A 21,538-nucleotide genomic window follows, 5' to 3' on the forward strand; every position below is an offset into this window, starting at 1 on the left:
CGGCCCCACTGGAGTCATGGAATCACAAAACAATTTGGATTGGAAGGGATTTTTGAAGGGCATCCAGTCCAACCTCCTGCCACAGGCAGGGATATCTTCCACTATCCCAGGCTGCTCCAAGCCCCATCCAACCTGGCTTTGGACACTTCCAGGTATCCCAAGGCAGCCACAGCTACTCTGGGAATTCCATTCCAGCCCCTCACCACCCTCAAAGGGAATAATTCCTTCTCAATATCCCATCTATCCCTGCTGTCTGAGAATGGGAAGCCATTCCATGTGTCCTGTCACTCCACCTCTTGTCCCAAGTCCCTCTCCTGCTCTCCTGGAGCCCCTTCAGGCACTGGAAGGGGCTCTGAGGTCTCCCTGGAGCCTTTTCTTCTCCAGGCTGGACATTCCCAGCTCTCCCAGCCTGGCTCCAGAGCAGAGGGGCTCCATCCCTCAGAGTATCCCCAAGGCCTCCTCTGGATCTGCTCCAGCAGCTCCACATCCTTCTGCTCTTGGACCCCAGGGCTGGAGGAAGCTCTGCAGGTGGGATCTCACCTGAGCAGGGCAGAGGGGCAGAATTCTCTCTTTTCCTCCTGCCCACACTGTGGGATAAGCCTGGGACATGGATCTCTAGATTCCTGAACCTCCATCACTGTGATCCCCAAGTTCTTGAGTGTCCATCACTGGCACTCCTGTAGCATCCATCACTAGGATCCCAAATATTCCCCAAGAGAGCCAGCACCACAGAATCCCCTGCTGGTCCAAATTCCCAAAGGATGGAGCCAGGAAAGAATCCCCTGTCCACCCTGAGTGACCCTGCTCCCCCCTCACCCACTGCCTCCCCCAAATCCCTGCACAATTCCCAGAGCACCAGCTGCTCTTTTCCCACTCAGAATCCATCAAAGGGACAAAACAGGGGCTGTGACACCAATCCCTGTGCCCTGCTGCCTTCCACCCCCCCCTCTCTCCATATGTTCCATCCCCACCCTGCACTTCCCATCGAGCTGAGGCTGGACAAAACTCATGACTGAAGTGATTCCAATCCCGATCCCTCCTGGAGCTTCATTCCCAGCTCAGCTCAGGGACAGCCAGGAACTAAACCCACGGCAGCTGCTTTCCTTTAGCCCCTTTTTTCCCCCAAAAAAAAACCCACTTTTCCACCCATGCAGCCCCATCCCAGGGTGCCCCCTATGCTGGGATATCCCCCCACCTCCAAATGCGATTCCCATCTGGAATTCCTCTAGATGTCACCCTCAGCCATCTTTTCCACACAAACACCCCCCCTCCTCCTCCTCCCCCGGCTCGCATTTTCCTTTCTCCAAGATCTTTTTTTTTTTTTTTAAATTCCTTTCTGATCTCTTTCCGGCCATGTGTGATTGCAGTTTCCTCCGGGCGTCCATTTCATCAGCCCGAAATTAAGGAGCAGCAGAGGGAAAAAAAAAAAGGGGCGGCGGGCGGGCGGGCTGTGGAAACCCCCTCCCCTTCCCCCCCATCCCACCTCCCCACCCACCTCCGACCACCCCAACCCCGCATCCCACATCCCTTCCCACCGCCATCCCGCTGCTCCCCAAACCTTCCCCAACACCTCCCGACACCCCATTCCCAAACCCCGGCCCCGCTCGGCCCGGAGGCCGGGGAGAGAGGGAGGAAGGAGGAGGATTTTTGATTTTTGCCACCTCACCACCATCACTTTTGGGGTGACTTGCCTTTTTTTTTTTTTGCTTTTTTTTTTTTTTTTTTTTTTTTTTTTTTTGTGGGGCTGGATTTTTTTCCTCCTCCCCACATCCAAAAAAACTCATCCGCAAGCAAGGCCGGCGTTGTCTTTTCCCAGCGCCGCTGGATGCCAGCGCCAGGGCCGGATCCAGCCTTGGTGACACGAAGGTCACGGTACCTCCAGCCCGGCCTTTTCCTCCCCGCTTTCGCCAATCCCGGAGGCTGCGCGTCCTGCCCGTGCTCCGCTCGTCCGTAGAGGAAAACCCACGCCCGGGGCGATCCCAGAAAAATCCCCAGGGGAAGCTTTCGGCCCTTTGGTTCCGTCCTCTCCTGCATGAGACAATTCCGGCTGTGCGGCTCCGCCGGGCGATGGCCGAGCAGTGAAGATGTCCATGGCCAGGCACAACAGCGTCAATGGCTTCTTGGAGGACACCAGGATGGAGCCGGGGGACATGGGCAGGATCCTGCGCTGCCTGGAGATGGGCACCGTCCTCACCTTGTTCTACCAGAAGAAGTCGCAGAGGCCGGAGAGAAGGACCTTCCAGGTGAAGCTGGAGACGCGCCAGATCATCTGGAGCCGGACGCCCGAGAAGGTGGAGGGGGACAGTGAGTATCGGGGGGACAAGGAGGATTGGGAGGACAAGGGAGGATTGGGAGGACAAGGGAGGATTGGGAGGACAGAGAGAATTGGGAGGAACTGGGAAGATTGGGGGGACAGGCGAGTATCAGTGGCAGCGGTGTTGGGGGGCTGGGGATGTGCTGGTGGGATGCTGAGCAGTATTGGGGTGACTGGCTGGGGGTGTTCTGCCACAGTGGGGTGAGTGGTTGTGGGGTGCTTGGATGTGTTGAGATGTCATACAGTGGTGGGGTAATTGGTTGTGGGGTGCCTGGGTCTGTTGGGGTGTCCTACAGCCCTGGAGGAGATGGTTCTGGCGTGCTGGGTTTCCCAGCCGTGATGGGGTCACTGTTTGTGGGGTGCCTGACTGTGTTGGGGTGTCCTACAGTGGTGGGGTAACTGGTTATGGGATTCCTGGCTGTGGTGGGATGTCCTTCCATGGTGGGGTAACAGGTTGTGGGGTACCTGACTGTGTTGGGGTGTCCTTCCATTGTGGGGTAACAGGCTGTGGGGTTCCTGGCTGTGGTAGGATGTCCTTCCGTGGTGGGGCAACTGGTTGTGGGATTCCTGGCTGTGTTGGGATGTCCTTCCGTGGTGGGGTAACTGGTTATAGGGTGCTTGGTCTTGGTGGAATGTCCTACAGTGATGGTGTGACAGTTTTTGGGGTGCCTGGATGTGATGGTGTGTTCTGCCATGGTGGGGTGACTGATTGTGGAATTCCTGGCCACAGGGGGATGTCCTACCATGGTGGGATGTTCCCCCCTATGGAATGTCCTACCACAGTGGGATATCCACCCCTATGGAATGTCCTACCTTCTCAGGGTGTCTGGCCATGGGGTGATTCCCATAAAAGCAGGAGCTGCTGGGCTGAGCACCCCTCACCTCCTCCATCCCACCTTGGAAGTTCTTCTGTGGGATCAAGCTGCTTCTGTTTCATCCCCGGGGATTTATATCTTCCCTGGCAAGGAGAGAAAAGAATGGCCATCCCTGTTCCTGCTCATGGTGCTTTGTTAACCCCAAAACCCTACTGGAGAATCCATAAAAATCACCCTTCCACGTGATGGTTAGGAGGTTGTTGGGATGTTCTCCCAACAGTGGGAACTGTTGGGGATCCATGTCTTGGTACTCATTACCTCAAAGCTTTAATTGAGCAAAAAAATCCAGTTGAAGGAAGATTAGGGTGCCATGGAGCTACACCATCACCTCATCCCTGTGCAGGGAAGGAAATCAGTTTTGGAATATCACCTCACCTGGGTGATGGCAAAACCCACCCCAGAGGTTTGGGAGGTACCTTTTTCCTGGAGAGGCTCCTCCAAAATCACCAATGACCCCCCCCCAAAAAAATCACCACCTACTCCTGATTCTCTGCAAGATCCAGCAAAATCCTCAGGAAGCTTCAGCTCCTGCTTGGAGGTGCTGATCCCAAGGTGGAATTCCAGATTTGAGCCAGGAAAAGGAGGGTGGCACTCAGAGCTGAGCACAGGCATGAGCAGGATCCATGCTTGTCTGGACTTTCTGGATACAGGAGCAGATCTGTGGGAGCAGAAGGTGATGGGGGGAAGGGCACCCAGTTTTGGAGAGGTATTTTAGGTCCTCATGGAGAGGAACTTGTCATGGAAATAATGCATTTCTAGCTCCTTGTTTTTTCCGGAAGCTCTGTGCACTGCCAGGTCAGGATCTCAGGTTGCTCAGATGCTGTGCCTCAGTTTCCCCTCTGGAGCCTTAGGATCTGTCTTTTCCCAAACAACAGCCCAATCTCCCCCATAGGAATGAGCAGGCATCCTCCAAGGTCATCCAGAAGGATGAAAAAAGGATTCAAATCCTTCTGGAAATGTGCAATCCGGCCATCCCATCCCACCATTCACTTTTCCTAGTCTGGAGTGGGAGAAATCCCCATCCTGGTGCTGAGCTGGAGCATCCTCACCCCCTGCTCCATCCCTGTCTTCCCACTCTATGTGATTTTATGGAAGAATCGGGATCTCCCAGACCTCACGCCTGCCCAGACCATTTTAAATCCCCCCTTCAAGCCAGAGGGATTAGTGGGAAGTGCTGATGTCTCTGTTAGGGGCTGTCAGGGCCAGGACACGGATCCTGCCTCTCCCCTGGACCCCCAGGATAATTACACGCTTTGTTAAGCAGCCTCTGGACGCGTGTCCGTGTGTCCACGCCTGGGATTGTGTCCATGCCTGGGAATGCCTGGAGCATGGCCTCCAAAATTAATCTCCTCCTGGAGGGCTTCCAGCTCGTCGCCCTCAGCAGACCCCACTTCCCAGTGCGAGGAATCTGGTGGAAAACAGCCCCAAAAAAAGGATTTTTACAAGAAATGAAAGGAAAGGGGGGTGAAGGCAGCGTGAAAAATCCAAGAGGGTTTTGGAGAGGTGGTTTGATGACACCTCCAGCCTCGTTAATGGCAAACAATTGGAATTAGGACTTTTTTGGGAGGAGAAAATCCAGTTGGGATTTATCACTGTTAGACAAGGAGGAAATATTTTATTTCAGGTTTTAAACCACACCACAGGATCCCCGGCAGGACACGGTTTTCCAATTTCCCCCTGTCCAGGAGGGTCTGAGCTGCCACATCCTGCACGAAGGGATGACCCCAGTGCCCAGGCCAGCAGGAATTCCCAGCACAACCTTTCCCTCCAACCCCTTTGCTCCCCTCTTAATGCCCGAAAAAATCTCCCAGCCTCTCAGCATCCCTAAAATCGCACCGGGCAGGACCTGCTTCTCCATCATCTCCCCACCATTCCAAATCTTTTTTTTTTTTTGCACCATGCCGCTCGCTTTGCATTAGAAAAGAAAAGGGATTTTCGCAGCTGGAACCGACTTCCAGAGTGTTTTAATCGCCCAGGACAATGGAGACAATGCGGGGAGGAGTTTGGAGACAGAGTTCTGACAGGATCGAGGCAAATCCGCTGCAGATGTGGTTTCCAGGAAGCTGCTGCTCGGGTGCATTGTGCAGCCCCTCGCCGCTCCCTTTTCCCCTGGTTTTCAATGGGAATGGGCTGTTTGCCCTGGGGGAGAAGGATTTTGAGGTGTTAGTGGGTGAAAAACTGCTGCTGGCAGCCCAGAAATTCCCCATGTTCATCCCACAGCATAGGCAGCAGGAAAATGGGAATTCTGCCCTCTGCCCCTGAGACCTGCAGAGCTGCCTCCAGCTCTGGGGTCCAAGAGCAGGATGGAGATGCTGGAGTGAGTCCAGAGGGAGCCATGGAGATACTGCAAGGGATGGAGCCCCTCTGCTCTGGAAAGCTGGGAATGTCCAGCCTGGAGAAAAGACGGATCCAGGGAGACCTCACAGCCCATTCCAGTGCCTAAAGGGGCTCCAATAAAGCTGAAGAGGGATTTGGGACAAGGGATGGAGTGACAGGACACAAGGAATGGCTTCCCACTGCCAGAGGACAGGGATAGATGGGATATTGGGAAGGAATTCTTCCCTGTGAGGGTGGTGAGACCCTGGCACAGATTGCTCAGGGAAGCTGTGGCTGCTTCTGGATCCCTGGAAGTGTCCAAGGCCAGGGCTTGGAGCAGCCTGGTCTAGTGGAAGGTATCCCTACTCATGGCAGGGGTTGAAATGAGATGATCTTTAAGGTTCCTTCCAACACAAACCATTCCTGGAATTAGGAACAGCTCCCAGAGTTCAGGTGCAAGGCCAGATCCTGGAGGAGTTAAATCCAAAGAGTAGCAGCATTGCCACTTGTTAGCAAAGCCATGGTAGCCACTGGCTTCTCACCACTCCCTGGTACCCCTTGGATGGGCAGGTTTGGGCTCGAGTGGCTGCTTTTTAACCTATAAACCCATTTTTATCCCCAAAATCTGCCTGTTCTTATGGAAGAGACTTTGCTTCAAGCCACGGGAGCCATGCAGTGACAACTGAGTTTCTTTCCTTGAGATCCTGTCCCAAAACACAGCTCGTGCTGGGGTGCAGAGCTCTTCTGTGTCACTTGTGCTAAAATCCCACCCTGATCCGTGAAATTTGGCTTGCGCTCATCCAGCAAAAGAAGGCTGGATAAAGCCTCCACTGTTTTCCGGAGCTTTTCCGCCAAGAAAAACTATTCTTCCCCTCTTTTCTTGCTTAATCAGCCCAATTCCTCCCCCCATCCCTTATTCATCCCTGCATTCAGCTTTTCTCTCCCCTTTGGATCCCCCCGCTTCGGATTCGGCCGAGGGTTTCCACCAAGGCACGTCTGCAGCCTTCCCCACCACCACATCGGAAACGCAGCCAGGCTGGAAATTCTCCGGGAAATGACCCATTTCCTCGGCAGGACAATACCCCTGGCGAGGTGGTCCGGCCGCCCTGGGTCACACAAAGCCCTTTCCGGTGTCAGTGGCTCGTTCCCAGAGGACAAATCTGCCCGGGGGGTGACGGTTGTGGGATCAAGAACAATTTTGTGTGTTGTTCCTAATATTATGTTATTATTCTTGCTCCCAGTGGGATGTGTCCACTGGGAAAATTGGAAATATCCCTTGGTGGAGTAGCAGTGAGGAAGAGCGTGGTCCGGAAACCCGGCCCTGCCGCCGCTGTTGGAGCTTTATTTAGCGGGATAATGAGGGAGCAGAGCAGCAGGAAAGCAACGCCCTGCGGTCCCAGCTGCCGGGGCTCCAAATTGCCACTTTTGGGAAGAGTTCTCCAAGGAAAACACGAGCTCAGCCTATCCCAGCGCAGGATCTGGCTTGGGGAGGACAAGGTGGCTGGAGATTTGCTGGTTGGGATGGGGTGGGATGAGCCTGGAGGACATGTGGCAGCCACAAAGCTGGGAAAAGAGTGGGCAGTGCTCTCGGGATGCCACGTCCTGGGGACACAAGTTCCTGGAGGACACACAGGGATGAGGCCACCAGGCACATGGAGGCAGGGCTGCAGGGACACCCTGTCCTTGGGACACAGATCCCTGGATGAGACTTTTCCGTGGCATCCGTGGTGTTGTCACTCAGCTGCAGGAACATTGCAGGGACCTCATCCTGGAGACATCCTGGGACACAGATCCCTGGAGGACGCGTGGCTATGTCATCCTGGTCCTCTCACACAGCTACAGGGACCCCATCTTGGGGACATCCTGGGACACAGATCCCTGGAGGATGCAAGGCCATGACACCCTGATGCCATCCCACTCCAACGGGCAGTGCCATGGAGACACCCCATCCCGGGGACACGATTCCCTGGAGGACACGTGGCCATGGCGTCCATGGTGGGACACTCAGCTGCAGCAGCACTGCAGGGACACCCCATACTGGGGACATCCTGGGACACCCCATCCTGGGGACATCCTGGGACACGGATCCCTGGAGGACATAAGGCCATGACACCCTGATGCCATCCCACTCCAATGGGAAGTGCCACAGGGATCATGGTTCCCTGAATGGACATGCCATAACCACATCACTGGAGGACACTGGGGACATGTCACCCTCAAAGCCACATGGCCACAGCACCCACAATTCCATAATTCCATCACACACTCCTGAGGGTATCCCATCCTGACAATGAGGTTCTCCAGAAGACTCATGTCCCCCTGGAATTCCCACTTCCCTGAACCGCTCACATGAGGCTGTGGTGGCAGGGGACAGTTTTGTGTTCCTCTCTCCCCGCAGTCGACATTCGGGAGATCAAGGAGATCCGCCTGGGGAAGAATTCCCGGGACTTCGAGCGCTACCCCGAGGATGCTCGCAAGCTGGACTACACCATGTGCTTCATCATCCTCTATGGGATGGACTTCAGGCTGCGGACCCTCAGTGTGGCCGGTGAGTTGGATCCTTCCCCATTTCCTGTGTCCATCCTTGGGGTCCCACCCCTTTCCCAACATCCCATCATCCCCATCCCAACCTCATCGCCTTCCTCTTCCTCCAACAGCTTTCTGCGAGGAGGACATCAACCTATGGATAACGGGGCTCAACTGGCTGGTGGCTGACACCCAGAGAGCCCAAACCCCACTGCAGATCGAGAGGTGAGGAAGGACCAGAAGATCCCATTTCCTGGTCCCTGTTTTCGGAAGAAAACGTGCCCTGGGCTTGGGCCTCTTTGGGATTGAGCACTGTCTGTCCATTCTTTCCTTCCCAGGTGGCTACGGAAGCAGTTTGATGGGATGGACCGGGCCAGGGAAGGCAGGTGAGCCACCAGCACAGTGGGTTCAGCTGGACAGAACCATGTTCCCCCTGTTGCATCCCAAATCTGGAGGTTGAGCCAGGCTGGGGGTGAGGTTTGTGGGACAAGGGAGCACCAGGGTTTTTGGGATGCTTGAAGGCACCAAAAATCAGAGATTGGGTACACATCACATCCTTGTGACTGTGAGGACCATTGGGATCCATCCCCAGTGCCGCATTTTCACCAGTGCCAGAGGGGCCAGGCCATTAATGCAGCCCATAATTATCACAGAATCACAGAATCACAGAATTTTCAAGACTGGAAGAGACCTATAAGATCATCTAGTCCAGCCGATGTTCTAACTGTTCAGCTAGATCATGGCAGCAAGTGCCACATCCAGTCTTTTTTTAAATTCTTCAAGGGATGATGCCTCTACCACCTCACTGGGTAAATGATTCCAGTTTCTGACCACTCTTTCTGTGAAGTATTTCCTTCTTACTTCTAACTTACATCTAGCTTGACGCAACTTGAGACTGTGTCCTCTTGTTCTATCCGTTGTTCCCAAACCAAGGGAATTTGGACTTAAATTTTTATGGGAATGGGAATGGGCATCACCTCCAAGTAGGATGATTTCTTAAGAGTGCCCAGTTGGTTCTTGGATGCACTTCCTCATCCCTCTGCTCACACTCATGCCGGCCATCCCGTAATTAATCTCAGTAACATGGAATCGTGGAATGGTTTGAGTTGGAAAGGACATTAAAAATCATCTCGTTCCACCTTCCACTAGACCAGGTTGCTCCAAGCCCCATCCAACCTGGCCTTGGACACCTTCCAGAATGAGACATCCACAGTTTCCCTGGGTCCTGTGCCACTGCAGGGATCCACAGGCCAGGAGGGTAGGATCCCTATGCCAGGCACCAAGATTTGGGGTGGGACATTTGGTGTTGGGAGCTGAGACTCATCCAGGGATATGGAAGTACCCTGACTCTGATTTTCCCTCTGGCAGCATCACAGTGAAGGACCTGAAGGCCATGCTGCCCCAGGTCAACTATCGTGTTCCCAACATGAGATTCCTGCGGGATAAACTCGTGGTAAGGACCCTCTGGACATCCCAGCTATGAGGGAAATGCTCTTCAACCTGCCCCACATGGGCTGGGGCCACCTTGGTGGTCCCTGGTTCCAATGGAGTGGCCCCACTCTCATCCAGCCCTGTCTCCCACAGGAAGTGGAAGCCAGGAATGAGATGACTTTCTCCCACTTCATCCAGTTCTACAAAAACCTGATGTTTGATGCCCAGAAGTCGGTAAGATCCATGTTTTGGCCTCCCAGATATCCCCAATCCTGGTGGGATGTGTCCCCCTCCAGCTAAGCCTGGACACCTTGTCTGCCTTCCAGGTCATTGAGCAGCTGGAGCTCTCCTTCCCCTTGCGGTGAGTTCCCAGCTCCCATCCCAGTCAATAATCCAAGAGTTGGATCTGTAAAATGGGAAATACAGCCACGCTGTGGGGCAGAGCAGAGAATGGGAATGGGAATGGGAATGGGAGAAGGGATAGGAGAGGGGATGGGAGCAGGGGTGGGAGAAGGGATGGAAATATGGGTGCAGAAGGGATGGGAGCAGTGATGGGAGCTGGGATGGGAGAAGGGATGGGAATATGGGTGCAGAAGGGATGGGAATATGCATGCAGAAGGGATGGGAGCAATGATGGGAGCTGGGATGGAAGCAAGGATAGAAGCAGAAATGGGAGAAGAGGTGGGAAGGGATGGGAGATGGGGCAGCTGCCAGGAATGTAGGGACATTTCACCCTGCCCTTCTCCCAGTATCCTTGGACAATGCTGCACATTCCAGCATTGTCTGGAATGGGGGACTGGTGGGAATGGGGGTCATGGGGAGGCTGAGATGCAGATGGGCACTGATGGCCTCAACTCTGCCGTGGGATCTACCCCAATTCCTTCTCCTGCTCCTCACTGGTGTCTGCTCCTTGTCCCAGGAATGTGGACCGCCCTGAGCTGTGCCAAGTGTCCCTCTACGACTTCCAGAAGTTCCTCCTGCATGACCAGAAGGTGGGGCTTCCCTGAGAACTCTGCAGCCTGAGGAGCCCACATGGGATGCTCCAGCCCAGTTCCCCCCCTAACAACAGCCATGTTTGTATCCCAGGAATCCTGGGCCAGTGACGTGGGCGTGGTGCGGGACTACATGTGCTCCTACCTCAAGGAGAGCTCCAACGACGTGTCGGAGCCCTCCTTCCAGCTGGATGAGGTGGGTGGCCCCACACAGTGTCCCCACAGGGATCTCCCCAGCACCATCAGGCTCTGACCTCTCTGTTTCTCCCCCCACCAGTTCCTCACATACCTCTTCTCCAAGGAAAACATGGTGATGGATGCTAAGTATGAGCGTGTGGTGCCTGAGGAGATGAACCACCCCTTGTCCCAGTACTGGATCTCCTCATCCCACAACACGTAAGGAATTTTCCCTACATGCGCGTTCTTCAGGGACATCCATGAGCATCCCATCATCCTTTTATCTCCTCTGCAGGTACCTGACAGGAGACCAGTTCTCCAGTGAGTCCTCCCTGGAGGCGTATGCCCGGTGCCTGCGGATGGGCTGCCGCTGTATCGAGTGTGAGTCCCTCCAGCCCTTCACAGAGATGCTGGAACCCCTCATGTCCCATCAAACAGACCATTCCCTGCCCCCATCCCATGCCACCAGGGCAGAGGATCTTTCCCTGTCATTTGGGTGCTCAAAAAAGTGGTTCCCAGCACGTAGTTGGTGGCAAACATGAATTAAGTGAGGGGTTTTCCTTCTCAGTGGATTGCTGGGATGGCCCAGATGATCTCCCCATCATCTACCACGGCCACACGCTCACCTCCAAGATCAAATTCCTGGATGTGCTGCACACCATCAAGGAGCACGCCTTCGTCACCTCTGAGTAAGCCCCAGCTCCCCCAATGATCTCTGAATTCTGGGAAAATCTCCCTCACCTTCATCTGAGGCCACCATTCCCACCTGCTTGCTCCAGGTTCCCCATCATCCTCTCCATTGAAGACCACTGCAGCATTGTCCAGCAGAGGAACATGGCCTGCCACTTCAAGAAGGTTTTTGGGGACATGCTCCTCACCAAGCCAGTGGACATCAACGCCGATGAGTTGCCCTCGCCCACCCAGCTCAAGAAGAAAATCCTAATCAAGGTGTGGAGCAGGCAAAACCTCTCTTTGCAGGAGGGGCACAGATTGTGTCGGGTTCTACACCAAGAGATGGTCAAGAGGAACAAGGGATGGTGGGAAGGCACCTGTGGGAGGTTGTTCCTGAGGCTTGGGAGGTCAGTCTCATGGCCACCACTGAGCTCCCCTCCCTGGGTGTCTCTCAGCACAAGAAACTGGTCGAAGGGAACCTGTATGAGGAGGTCTCCACCGCCAGTTACTCAGAGAACGACATCAGCAACTCCATCAAGAATGGAATTCTCTACCTTGAAGACCCCATTGACCATGTAAGTGAGGCCCTGAGGGGCTAAGTGGGACCTGTCAGACAGTGGGGTTTGGGATGGGCTCTCCTAGACCACTGTGATGCTGTGAGGGGGAAGAAAGGGATTAAAAACCCCATCCCAAAGCTCCATCTGTCCATGTCATCCTCTTCCTCACCCCACCAATGCTCTTCCTTCCTCCCAGACCTGGAGCCCTCATTATTTTGTCCTGACAAGCAACAAGATTTACTACTCAGAGGAGACATCCCGTTACCAGTTCAACGAGGATGAAGAGGAGGTGGAGCAGAAGGAGGTGCGTGAGGGGAGGACGCGCCCACAGGGCAAGGCGACAGCTCCGTGGGGAGGGTGATGGGGTGACAACACCCACTTTGGGATGAACTTGCAGGAGTTCAACAACAACGAGCTGCACTTCACGGAGAAGTGGTTCCACGGCAAGCTCGGGGGTGGCCGTGACGGGCGACAGATTGCGGAGAAGCTGCTGCACGAGTACTGCACCGAGACGGGCGGCAAGGACGGCACCTTCCTGGTGCGCGAGAGCGAGACCTTCGTAGGCGACTACACCCTCTCCTTCTGGTAGGAGCTCCAGCAGGGAGGCAGGATCCTACCCTTCCCTGGGTGACCTTCCAGTCAGTGTCTGGTTTGGTGTCTGGAATGGCTTTTTTAGGGGAAATGTCACCTTTTTGTGCAGACCCCAAAGTGTGGGATGGTGGAGATGTGGACCCAGATTGACTTGGCTTTCTCCCACCCCCATGGCAGGAGGTCCAGCCGGGTGCAGCACTGCCGGATCCACTCGAGGCAGGAGGCTGGGGCCACCAAGTTCTACCTGACGGACAACCTGGTCTTCGACAGCCTCTACAGCCTCATCTGCCACTACCGGGAGGTGCCGCTGCGCTGCAACGAGTTCGAGATGCGCCTCACCGACCCTGTCCCCCAACCCAACGCCCACGAGAGCAAAGAGTGAGGATCCTTCCAATCCCCATCCCCTCGATACCATGGGTCCACCAGCCTCCTCCTGCCCCAGCAGGGTGTGGTGAGGCCAATGGCAGTCCCCAGTGTCCATGTTCTCCCTGGGCAGGTGGTACCACGCCAGCTTGACGCGTCTCCAGGCTGAGCACATGCTGATGCGGGTCCCGCGGGATGGAGCATTCCTGGTGCGGAAGCGCAGTGAGCCCAACTCCTACGCCATCTCCTTCCGGTGAGTGGGGACACCACGAGGCCACTTGGGCTTGGCCAAGCTGAGGATTTATGATAACCTATCTGTTGGGACCTCGAGCTAGGTGGCAGGGTTTGCTGTGGGTGACACAGTGGGACATGTGTCATGAAGGGGAGACCCTCTCTATGACATCCTCAGGGTGTTCACCTTGGTGGCATGCCCAAGCATCACCTCCCACCCATCCCCATCATGGAGCCAGGATTTGGCCACCCCTCACCCATCCCATTCCCATCTCTCCTGGCCCCAGGGCGGAGGGGAAGATCAAGCACTGCCGCATCCAGCAGGAAGGGCGGCTCTTCATGCTGGGCAGCTCGGCCGAGTTCGAGAGCCTCGTGGACCTCATCAGCTACTACGAGAAGCACCCGCTGTACCGCAAGATGAAGCTGCGCTACCCCATCAACGAGGAGACCCTGGAGAAGATGGGGACCACTGTGAGTTCTCCGAGCAATTATGGATGGTGGGGGTTCTGTGCCATAGGAAACCAAGCCCCATCCTCGGCTCCACCATCTTCCAGAACTTTGGTTGGAGCCCAACCAGAACTGGCCAAGCTCATTCCACTGTCATAACCCAGCATTAAAACGCCACCATAATTCCCTTTTCCAGCAAGTTGCAAGGGGATATTAGATGCCACTCAGCCTCCTCTCATCCCCTCATAGCCCCTGCCCACAGCCAGGTGACCCCCTCAGGTATTTCTCCTCGCAGGAACTGGACTATGGAGCCCTGTATGAGGTGCGGACCCCTCATTTCTACGTAGAGGCCAACAAGATGCCAATGGCCAGGGTAAGGGACCAAGCTGGTGTCCTGGGGAGGTGGTCGATGGTGGGATATGGCAATTCAAGTGGTGGGGTTTCTGGGTGGTTCTTCCTCAGATCCACACCTCCCAGCATGGCTGACCAGAGAAATGGTTGAGTTGTGCTCCGTTTCTTTGACCCTCAGGTGATGCTGGAGTGGACCCAGCCAAATCACCATCACTTGTGGACAGTCTGAGCTCCAGTGACAGCATTGTCACATTGTGGTGGGGGACAGGGCTGGAATGACTCCAGCCTGGAGCAGGGACCTGGCAGAAGTTTGCCCCAACAGCAAGGAAATCCCTTTGCACTGGGAAACCCTTAAAAAGCAGGTCTAGGGTCAGCTCCCAAGTGGTACAGTCTCCATCCTCAGAGGTTTTTGGGACTTGGTTGTTCTTGGAGTTGACTCAGTCTCCCCCCTTGGGGGTTTTTGTGACTGGACATATTTTGGAGTTAACCCTGGAAGAGGCTAGACTGGAGCCCTAAGGCTCCTTTCCTGTGATCCTACAATCCCATGGTCCAGCACTGCTGCTGCCTTAATGGTCCCTTTGCAGCAAGGTAAGATCACACAGAGGAAAACTTTACCCAGAGGGGGTTTTTCCAGAGATTGTGGTAATATCAGAGGATTAACCCTCCAGTGCACCAGGAGAAACCATTGGGGATCCCAAAAAAGGACCCTGATCTGCTCTGAATGTGGTGATCTTGCAGGACCACAGGCATCTCCAGCCCTCCTGTCCCCTCTAACCCATCCCAGTGGAAGCTGGAGAGGGACTTTTTGTCAGGAACTGCAGATAGGTCAAGGAGTAATGGATACAAAATGGAGGAAATTCAGTTTAGATGTTAGGAAGAAATGTTTCACTGTGAGGGTTGTGAGACACTGGAATAGAGAAATTGTGGATGCCCCATCCCTGGAAGTGCCCCTGGGCAGAGTTTGGAGCATCTAGTGGAAAGTCTGCCCATGGTGGAATGGGTTGGAATGTGATGACCTTTAAGGTCCATTCCAACCCCATAACATTCTGTGATGCCATGATTTGGGGTCAGGATCCCCCACACTCCGCTATGGAGGCTCAAGGGGCTGGGCTGGGTGTGTCACCAGGCGCTGGGTGGTGACACACGTGTCCCTCCTCCCGGTGTCCCCAGTGTACGGTGAAGGCTCTGTATGACTACAAAGCACAACGGGAGGACGAGCTGTCATTCTGCAAGCAGGCCATCATCCACAACGTGGACAAGCAGGACGGTGGCTGGTGAGAGCTGTCACTTGGGTGTCACCGTGGGCGGGAGACAGAGGGGACACCCCGGGTATTCCCACAGTGGGTTTTAACTCAGCCTCCTTCTTTGTCCCCCCACCCTTTCTCCGACCACCCCCTGGCACTGCATGCAGCAGGGACACCCCTGTCCCCCCCTCCCCAAAATCTGTCCGCTCTCCTTGATCCTCTCACCCCTTGCAGGTGGCGAGGGGACTACGGGGGCAAGAAGCAGCTCTGGTTCCCGGCCAACTACGTGGAGGAGATCGTCGGCACCCAGGCGCAGGAGCAGGATGAGGCTGTGAGTGACACCTCTCTGGGATCCTGGGAGTGAGGACACGGGAGGGTCCCAAGAGCCTTGACCAAATCCAGACCCTTATCATGAGTCTGGGAGATGCTGACAATACTGATCCAGCTTGGATCCTTATCCACAGGCTGGGGGATGCTCATGGTTCTGCTCCAGCCTAGACCCTTATCCAGAGTCTGGGGAATGTTCCTGGCCCTACTTCAACTTGGACCTATTTCTGGGACTTGGGAAATGCTCCTGGTCCTTTTACAGCCCATATCTTTATTCAGAGGCTGTGGGATGCTCACAGCCCCACTCCAGCTTGGACCATTTTCTGGAAGCTGCAGGATACTCCAAATCTTGTACAAGCCCAGATCTTTATCCAGTGGCTGAGGAATGCTCCTGGTCCTCTCCAGCCCAGACCCTTACCCTGAGGCTGGAGGATGCTCATGCTCCTGCTCCAGCCCAGATTCTTATCTGGAGGCTGAGGGATGTTCTTGGCCCCACTCCCACGTAGACAGTTTATTATAAGCTGGAGGATGCTCCCAGTCCTGTTCCAGCCCTGATCTCTCTCTGGAGGCTGGGTGATAATCTTGGCCACACTCCAGCTTGGATCCTTTCCTGGAAACTGGAGGATGCTCCCAGCCTTTCGCCAGCCCAGACCCTTATCCAGAATCTGGGGGATGCTCCTGGTCCCATAGAGTTGGGGAATGCTCTTGGTCCTGTACCAGCCCAGACCTTTATCCTGAATCTGGGGGTTGCTCCAGGTCCCATAGAGTTGGGGGATGCTCTTGGTCCTGTTCCAACCCAGACCTTTATCCAGAATCTGGGGGATGCTCCTGGTCCTACTCCAACCAAGCTCTTGGGGTGATGCTCCTGGATGTTTTTTCCCTTCTTTTCCTCAGATTTGTCCAGCTCAGAGGGCTGGGTGGTGGCTGCCTGTAACCCACAGGCCTCCCCCATTTTACCTCTTCCTTCCTCTCTTGTAGTCATCAGAAAACAGCCCCCTGGGGAACTTTCTGAAGGGCTTCATCGATGTCCCATCCTGCCACGTCGGTGAGTGTCCCTACTTATGGATTTGGGGGGAATTTGGAGGAATTGGGATGTCCAGATGATTCAGGGGACATTTTCCCTTGATTCCAAGGACGTGTTTCAGCATGGAAAGCTGAAGCCACACATTGAAAAAAATGGTGGGGTGCCAGGAGGGGCTGGTGGGGGCCCGGGAGCGGGACCGCTGAGGTTTCATTTGCTCCACAGAGCCATCCGTTGGGAATGTCTTCGAGTAAAGCCCCCCTCTGATGTCCTTATAGTTATCTCCAAAGACGGGAGGAGCTCCAAACCATTTGTCTTCACCATCCATTCCCAGCAGATGTCCCACGCAGCCCAGTCGCTGGACGTGGCCGCAGACACGCAGGAGGAACTCAGCGAGTGGGTGGCCAAGATCCGGGAGGCCACGCAGAACGCCGACGCCAGGGTGAGGGGATGCAGAGGACGGGGCTGGATGGTCCCTTTCTCTTGGGAGATTGTTCCTAATATCTCCAAAGGAAGAGTCTGGGGGAAGACTTGCAGCTCCTGTTTTTCCTGGTGCAGATGCAAGAGGGGAAGATCATGGAGCGGAGGAAGAAGATTGCCCTGGAGCTCTCCGAGCTGGTTGTGTATTGCCGGCCGGTGCCATTCGATGAGGACAGTAAGTCCTGGAGAGGTGGGATAAAGGCATGAAGCGTGGAAAGAGGCAGGTGGGAAGAGCTATCCAGGCCTCATTCCTTCCCTGATGGCCACTTGGTGCTTGCAGAGATTGGCACAGACAAGGCGTGTTACCGGGACATGTCCTCCTTCCCCGAGACCAAGGCGGAGAAATACGCCAACCGCAGCAAGGGCAAGAAGTTCCTGCAGTACAACCGCCGCCAGCTGAGCCGCATCTACCCCAAGGGACAGCGCCTGGACTCCTCCAACTATGACCCACTGCCCATGTGGATCTGTGGGAGCCAGCTTGTGGCCCTCAACTTCCAGACTCCCGGTAAATCCTGCTCCTGGGGTTGTTGTTGGGCTCATCCCCGAAGGTTGTCTCAAAATTCCCATTCCCAATGATTCTGCCCTGGGTCGTCATGTTGGAGGTGGTTTGGGTGATCTCTCCAACCTTTGTCTCCATCCTCATGGGGGCATGAGTGGTTTGGATGCTCTTCAGCCTTTTCCTCATCCTGATGGGAACATAGGAGGTGGTTTGGATGATCTCTCCAAGCTTTGTCCTCATCCTGATGGAGACACAGGAGGTGGTTTGGATGCTCTCCATCCTGTGTCTCATCCTGATGGGGATGCAGGGGGTGGTTTAAAAAATGTCTCCAACCTTTGTCCTTATCGTGGTGGGGACAAGGGGGGTTTGGATGCTCTCAAGTCTTTTTCCTCATCCTGATGGGGATATCTCCATGCAATCCTTGGGTGATTCATGCAAAACTCATCTTCATCCCTCCTCCAACCACAGCTGGGGGCTCTTAGTTGGGTTTGCAGGTTAGGACCTTCTAACCAAGGACCTTGGGGAGGTCCCTGAGCCCCACATTCATATCTGCTCTGTCCCCACGGCCACAGACAAACCGATGCAGCTGAACCAGGCGCTCTTCATGCTCGGTGGCCGCAGCGGCTACGTCCTGCAGCCGGACATCATGAGGGACGAGACCTTTGACCCCTTCGACAAGAATAGCCTGAAGATTGTGGAGCCCATCACAGTCCAGTTGCAGGCAAGTGTGCAAGGACAGCAAGACCACCTTGAGGTGGTCGCCATCAAGATGGGAACTCCTTCCTTATTTTTGGGTCAACCAGGGGTGGTTTTTACTTGTTCCAGCTACGTATTTGCTCCATGGAGCTTGTTACTCTTGGGAGTTCTTCTTCATCCAGGGTGGCCAGACATCATCCTCTTCTTCCTCCCCTTTCTCCCACAGATCCTCGGTGCCCGGCACCTGCCCAAGAACGGGAGGAGCATCGTGTGCCCCTTCGTGGAGGTGGAGGTTTGCGGCTCTGAGTATGACAACAGCAAGAACAAGACAGATGTTGTAGGTGAGAGACCACACAGGTGATGTCCCCACCCTTAGGGACAACACTGACTCTGCCCTCTGTCATCCTCTTGAGAGGACATGGGGGTAATGGGGCTGGGTTTTGTGCTCTCTCCCACAGCTGACAACGGCTTCAACCCTGTCTGGCTCTTCAAGCAGTTTGTCTTTGATATCAACAACCCCGAGTTTGCCTTCCTCCGCTTCGTGGTGTATGAGGAGGACATGTTCAGTGACCCCAACTTCTTGGCACAAGCCACTTTCCCTGTCAAGGGCCTCAAAACAGGTATGGTCTTTCCATTATCATCATCATCATCATCATTGTCATCATCTCCATCATAGTCATGGAATCACAGAAGGGTTTGGGTTGGAAGAGGTCTTTAAAGGTCATCTCGTCCAACCCCCCTGCAATTGTCATTATTATCTCTATCACTATCATCATGATCTCCATGATTAGGTCATGGAGTCATAAAAGAGTTTGGTTTGGAAGGCACCTTTAAAGATCTAGTACAGTCCTCTTGCAATTGTCATCATCGTGATCTCCATCACTGAGTCATGGAATCATAGAAGGATTTGGGTTGGAAGGGCTTTTAAAGGTCATCCAGTCCAAATCCCCTTCAACCATCATCTTCATCATCTCTGTCATAGATCATGGAATCATAGAAGGGTTTGGGTTGGAAGGGACCATTAAAGATCTTCTAGAGCAACGCTCTTGCAATTGTCATCATCGTGATCTCCATCACTGAGTCATGGAATCATAGAAGGGATTGTGTTGGAAGGGGCTTTTAAAGATCATCCAGTCCAAATCCCCTTCAATCATCATCTGCATCATCTCCGTCATAGATCATGGAATCATAGAAGGGTTTGGGTTGGAAGGGACCTTTAATGATTTTATAGTGCAGCCCTTCTGCAACTGTCGTCATCGTGATTTCCATCACTGGGTCATGGAATCATAGAAGGGTTTGGGTTGGAAGGGACCTCTAAAAGTCATCGAGTCCAACTCTCCTGCATTGTCATCATTATCATCATGACCTCCGTCATTAAGTCATGGAGTCATAGAAGGGTTTGGGTTGAAAGGGACCTCTAAAGTTCTTCTAGTGCAAACCCCTGCAATCATCATCTTTATCTCCCTGGGGTCCTGGCCATGGCGAGGGGCTTGGACCCTGCTGTGTTGCTGAGCTCGTGTTGTGATGTTGTGTCCAGGCTATCGGTCAGTGCCGTTGAAGAACAGCTACACCGAGGACCTGGAGCTCGCCTCCCTCCTCATCCACATCGAAATCATCAACGCCAAGGCAGGTGGCCCAGGCAGCTTGGGAAACCTGAAACAGGGAGAACCAACTCTTTGGGATGTCCTGCCCACCACACCAGCCTCACACGCTTGTTTTGGAGCAGGAGGAAGATGAGGAGAACCTCTACTCGTCCATCCAGCAGCTGCGGGACCGTGCCAGCGAGCTCTCCAGCCAGGTCTCCAGCTATGAGCGCACCAACGGCTGCGATTCCCGCTACCAGCAGCGCCTGGACGAGCTCCGGGCGGCCCAGGAGCGGCTCATGGAGCTCACTGAAGTCCGCAACCGCAAGTGAGTTGTCCCCTCCTTGTGGCTTTGAGATGCCTTTCTTGGGGAGGGTCCCTAAGGCCACCACCCTGCTCCCCTCCAGGTTGATGGAGAAGAAGAAGAGGGACCGGCAGATGGTCACCAAACGCAGCTGAGCTGGAGGGACTCAGAGCTGAGGAGCTCCCCCAGCCACCTCCTCTCCTTCCACAAAGGGAGGTGGGTGGCCACATCCGGACCTCCCACCACGCCCAGGGCTGGGTGACAGAAGCGTGACAAATTCGGGGATGAAGGGGGGCCTTGGATAGCTGTGCCTGTGACGGGGGTGAGGCGGGAGGTGGGACACTCTGGCTTCAATCCCAGGTGCCTCCAGCTTCATCCCATATTCCCTGGGGCTCATGGCCACGTCCTTGTCCCCACAAGGTGGCCACAGTGGCTCTTCCTCACCCAATGTTCTCAATGTCCCACCATCCCATGGCAGCCCCATGACCGATGGGGAAACTGAGGCACAGGGGCCCAGCTGGCCCAGGATGGGGCAGGACCGGCCACCTCCATCCTGGGCACAGGTGTCAGGACTGGTTGGTGGTGAGGCACCAGGATGGGGACACAGGGGACACTTCTTGGGGGGGTTAGGGGGGTATTTTGCTCCCCTGCTATAAATACCTGTATTTTCTTCTTTTATCCAGCGTGTACATATGGCATGGGGGGAGGGAGTGTCTGTACCAGCCACAGTATTAGGGCACAAGGGGGACCCCAAAATGTCCAGAGGTGTCCCAGCATGGGACCAAGGGAGCAGGGGACCAAGTGTGGGGCTGTCCCACAAGGCAGAGTGGCCTGTGACAGGGTGCCCTGAGTAGGCACCTGGTAAATACAGGCAGCAAGGTGGCCCCAGAGGGGACAGGGATGTCCCCAAGGTGACCCAGAGTTGTCACCAAACTCTGGGAATGGGGACAGATCCTGCCAGTAAAGCCAATTGAGGTGGTGGCCAGCCTGACAGTGGCTGGGGACATCTTGGGGTGTCCTCTGGGGTCGGGGTGTCCTGGCAGGGGGGACCTGTGTATTCTTTGTATGAAAATAAATCTATTTAGCCAATATTTATACCCTGCTGCTGTGACTTGGTATCCCCTCCCTGCTCTGCTGCCACCTCGAGGTCCCCAGGGTGGGGGAGGTGGCTTGGTAGTCCCAGATCCAGTGTGTCACCCTTGTCCCAGCAGCAGTGCGGACACCTGGGGGTGTGTTGTGGCAGGCAGGGCCACCCAGGAAGGACACAAGGCAGAGAGACACAGGGATAATGAGTACAAGGATGTGGGGACACAGCCATGGGGGCATGAGGCCATGGGGACAGAGGGCTCTGGGGACACACAGCTGTGCAGGATCACAGGGCCATGCCATGGGGACACAAATGGGTCCATAGGGATTTGGGTCTATGGGGACACAAATTCATGATCCATAGGGATTTGGGTCCATGGGAACACACACATGGATCCATAGGGACATGGGTCCATGGGGACACACACAAATCCATAGGGCTTTGGGTCCATGGA

The 21,538-nt window shown here is 54.8% G+C and overlaps 1 protein-coding gene across 1 annotated transcript; it reads left to right on the plus strand.

Annotated features, from left to right (window-relative positions):
- The first annotated feature begins 1,904 nt into the window (after window positions 1-1,904).
- On the plus strand, window positions 1,905-21,079 carry LOC132081161 (1-phosphatidylinositol 4,5-bisphosphate phosphodiesterase gamma-1-like). Its single transcript, XM_059484700.1, has 32 exons — window positions 1,905-2,304; window positions 7,904-8,053; window positions 8,163-8,256; window positions 8,370-8,417; window positions 9,400-9,484; window positions 9,616-9,696; window positions 9,789-9,823; window positions 10,382-10,454; window positions 10,549-10,650; window positions 10,732-10,850; window positions 10,927-11,012; window positions 11,200-11,320; window positions 11,411-11,579; window positions 11,759-11,878; window positions 12,057-12,164; window positions 12,258-12,445; window positions 12,629-12,829; window positions 12,948-13,067; window positions 13,333-13,516; window positions 13,788-13,865; window positions 15,014-15,117; window positions 15,322-15,418; window positions 16,393-16,459; window positions 16,714-16,877; window positions 16,994-17,090; window positions 17,196-17,420; window positions 17,987-18,135; window positions 18,337-18,451; window positions 18,569-18,730; window positions 19,648-19,736; window positions 19,837-20,021; window positions 20,101-21,079. Exons 1-32 carry the CDS (start codon window positions 2,085-2,087, stop codon window positions 20,150-20,152), a joined length of 3,888 nt encoding a protein of 1,295 aa, XP_059340683.1. The 5' UTR covers window positions 1,905-2,084; the 3' UTR covers window positions 20,153-21,079.
- Window positions 21,080-21,538: the final 459 nt, after the last annotated feature.

This window comes from Ammospiza nelsoni, chromosome 1 (genome assembly GCF_027579445.1).
Source record: "Ammospiza nelsoni isolate bAmmNel1 chromosome 1, bAmmNel1.pri, whole genome shotgun sequence".
NCBI lineage: Eukaryota > Metazoa > Chordata > Aves > Passeriformes > Passerellidae > Ammospiza > Ammospiza nelsoni.

Excerpts from the sequence above, each read along its gene's own strand:
- LOC132081161 (XM_059484700.1), top strand. The coding sequence starts at position 2,085 with ATGTCCATGGCCAGGCACAACAGCGTCAATGGCTTCTTGGAGGACACC. Across the intron at positions 10,851-10,926 it reads ATCTCCTCATCCCACAACAC|GTACCTGACAGGAGACCAGT; the intron begins GTAAGGAATTTT and ends TCTCCTCTGCAG. Across the intron at positions 20,022-20,100 it reads ACTGAAGTCCGCAACCGCAA|GTTGATGGAGAAGAAGAAGA; the intron begins GTGAGTTGTCCC and ends GCTCCCCTCCAG.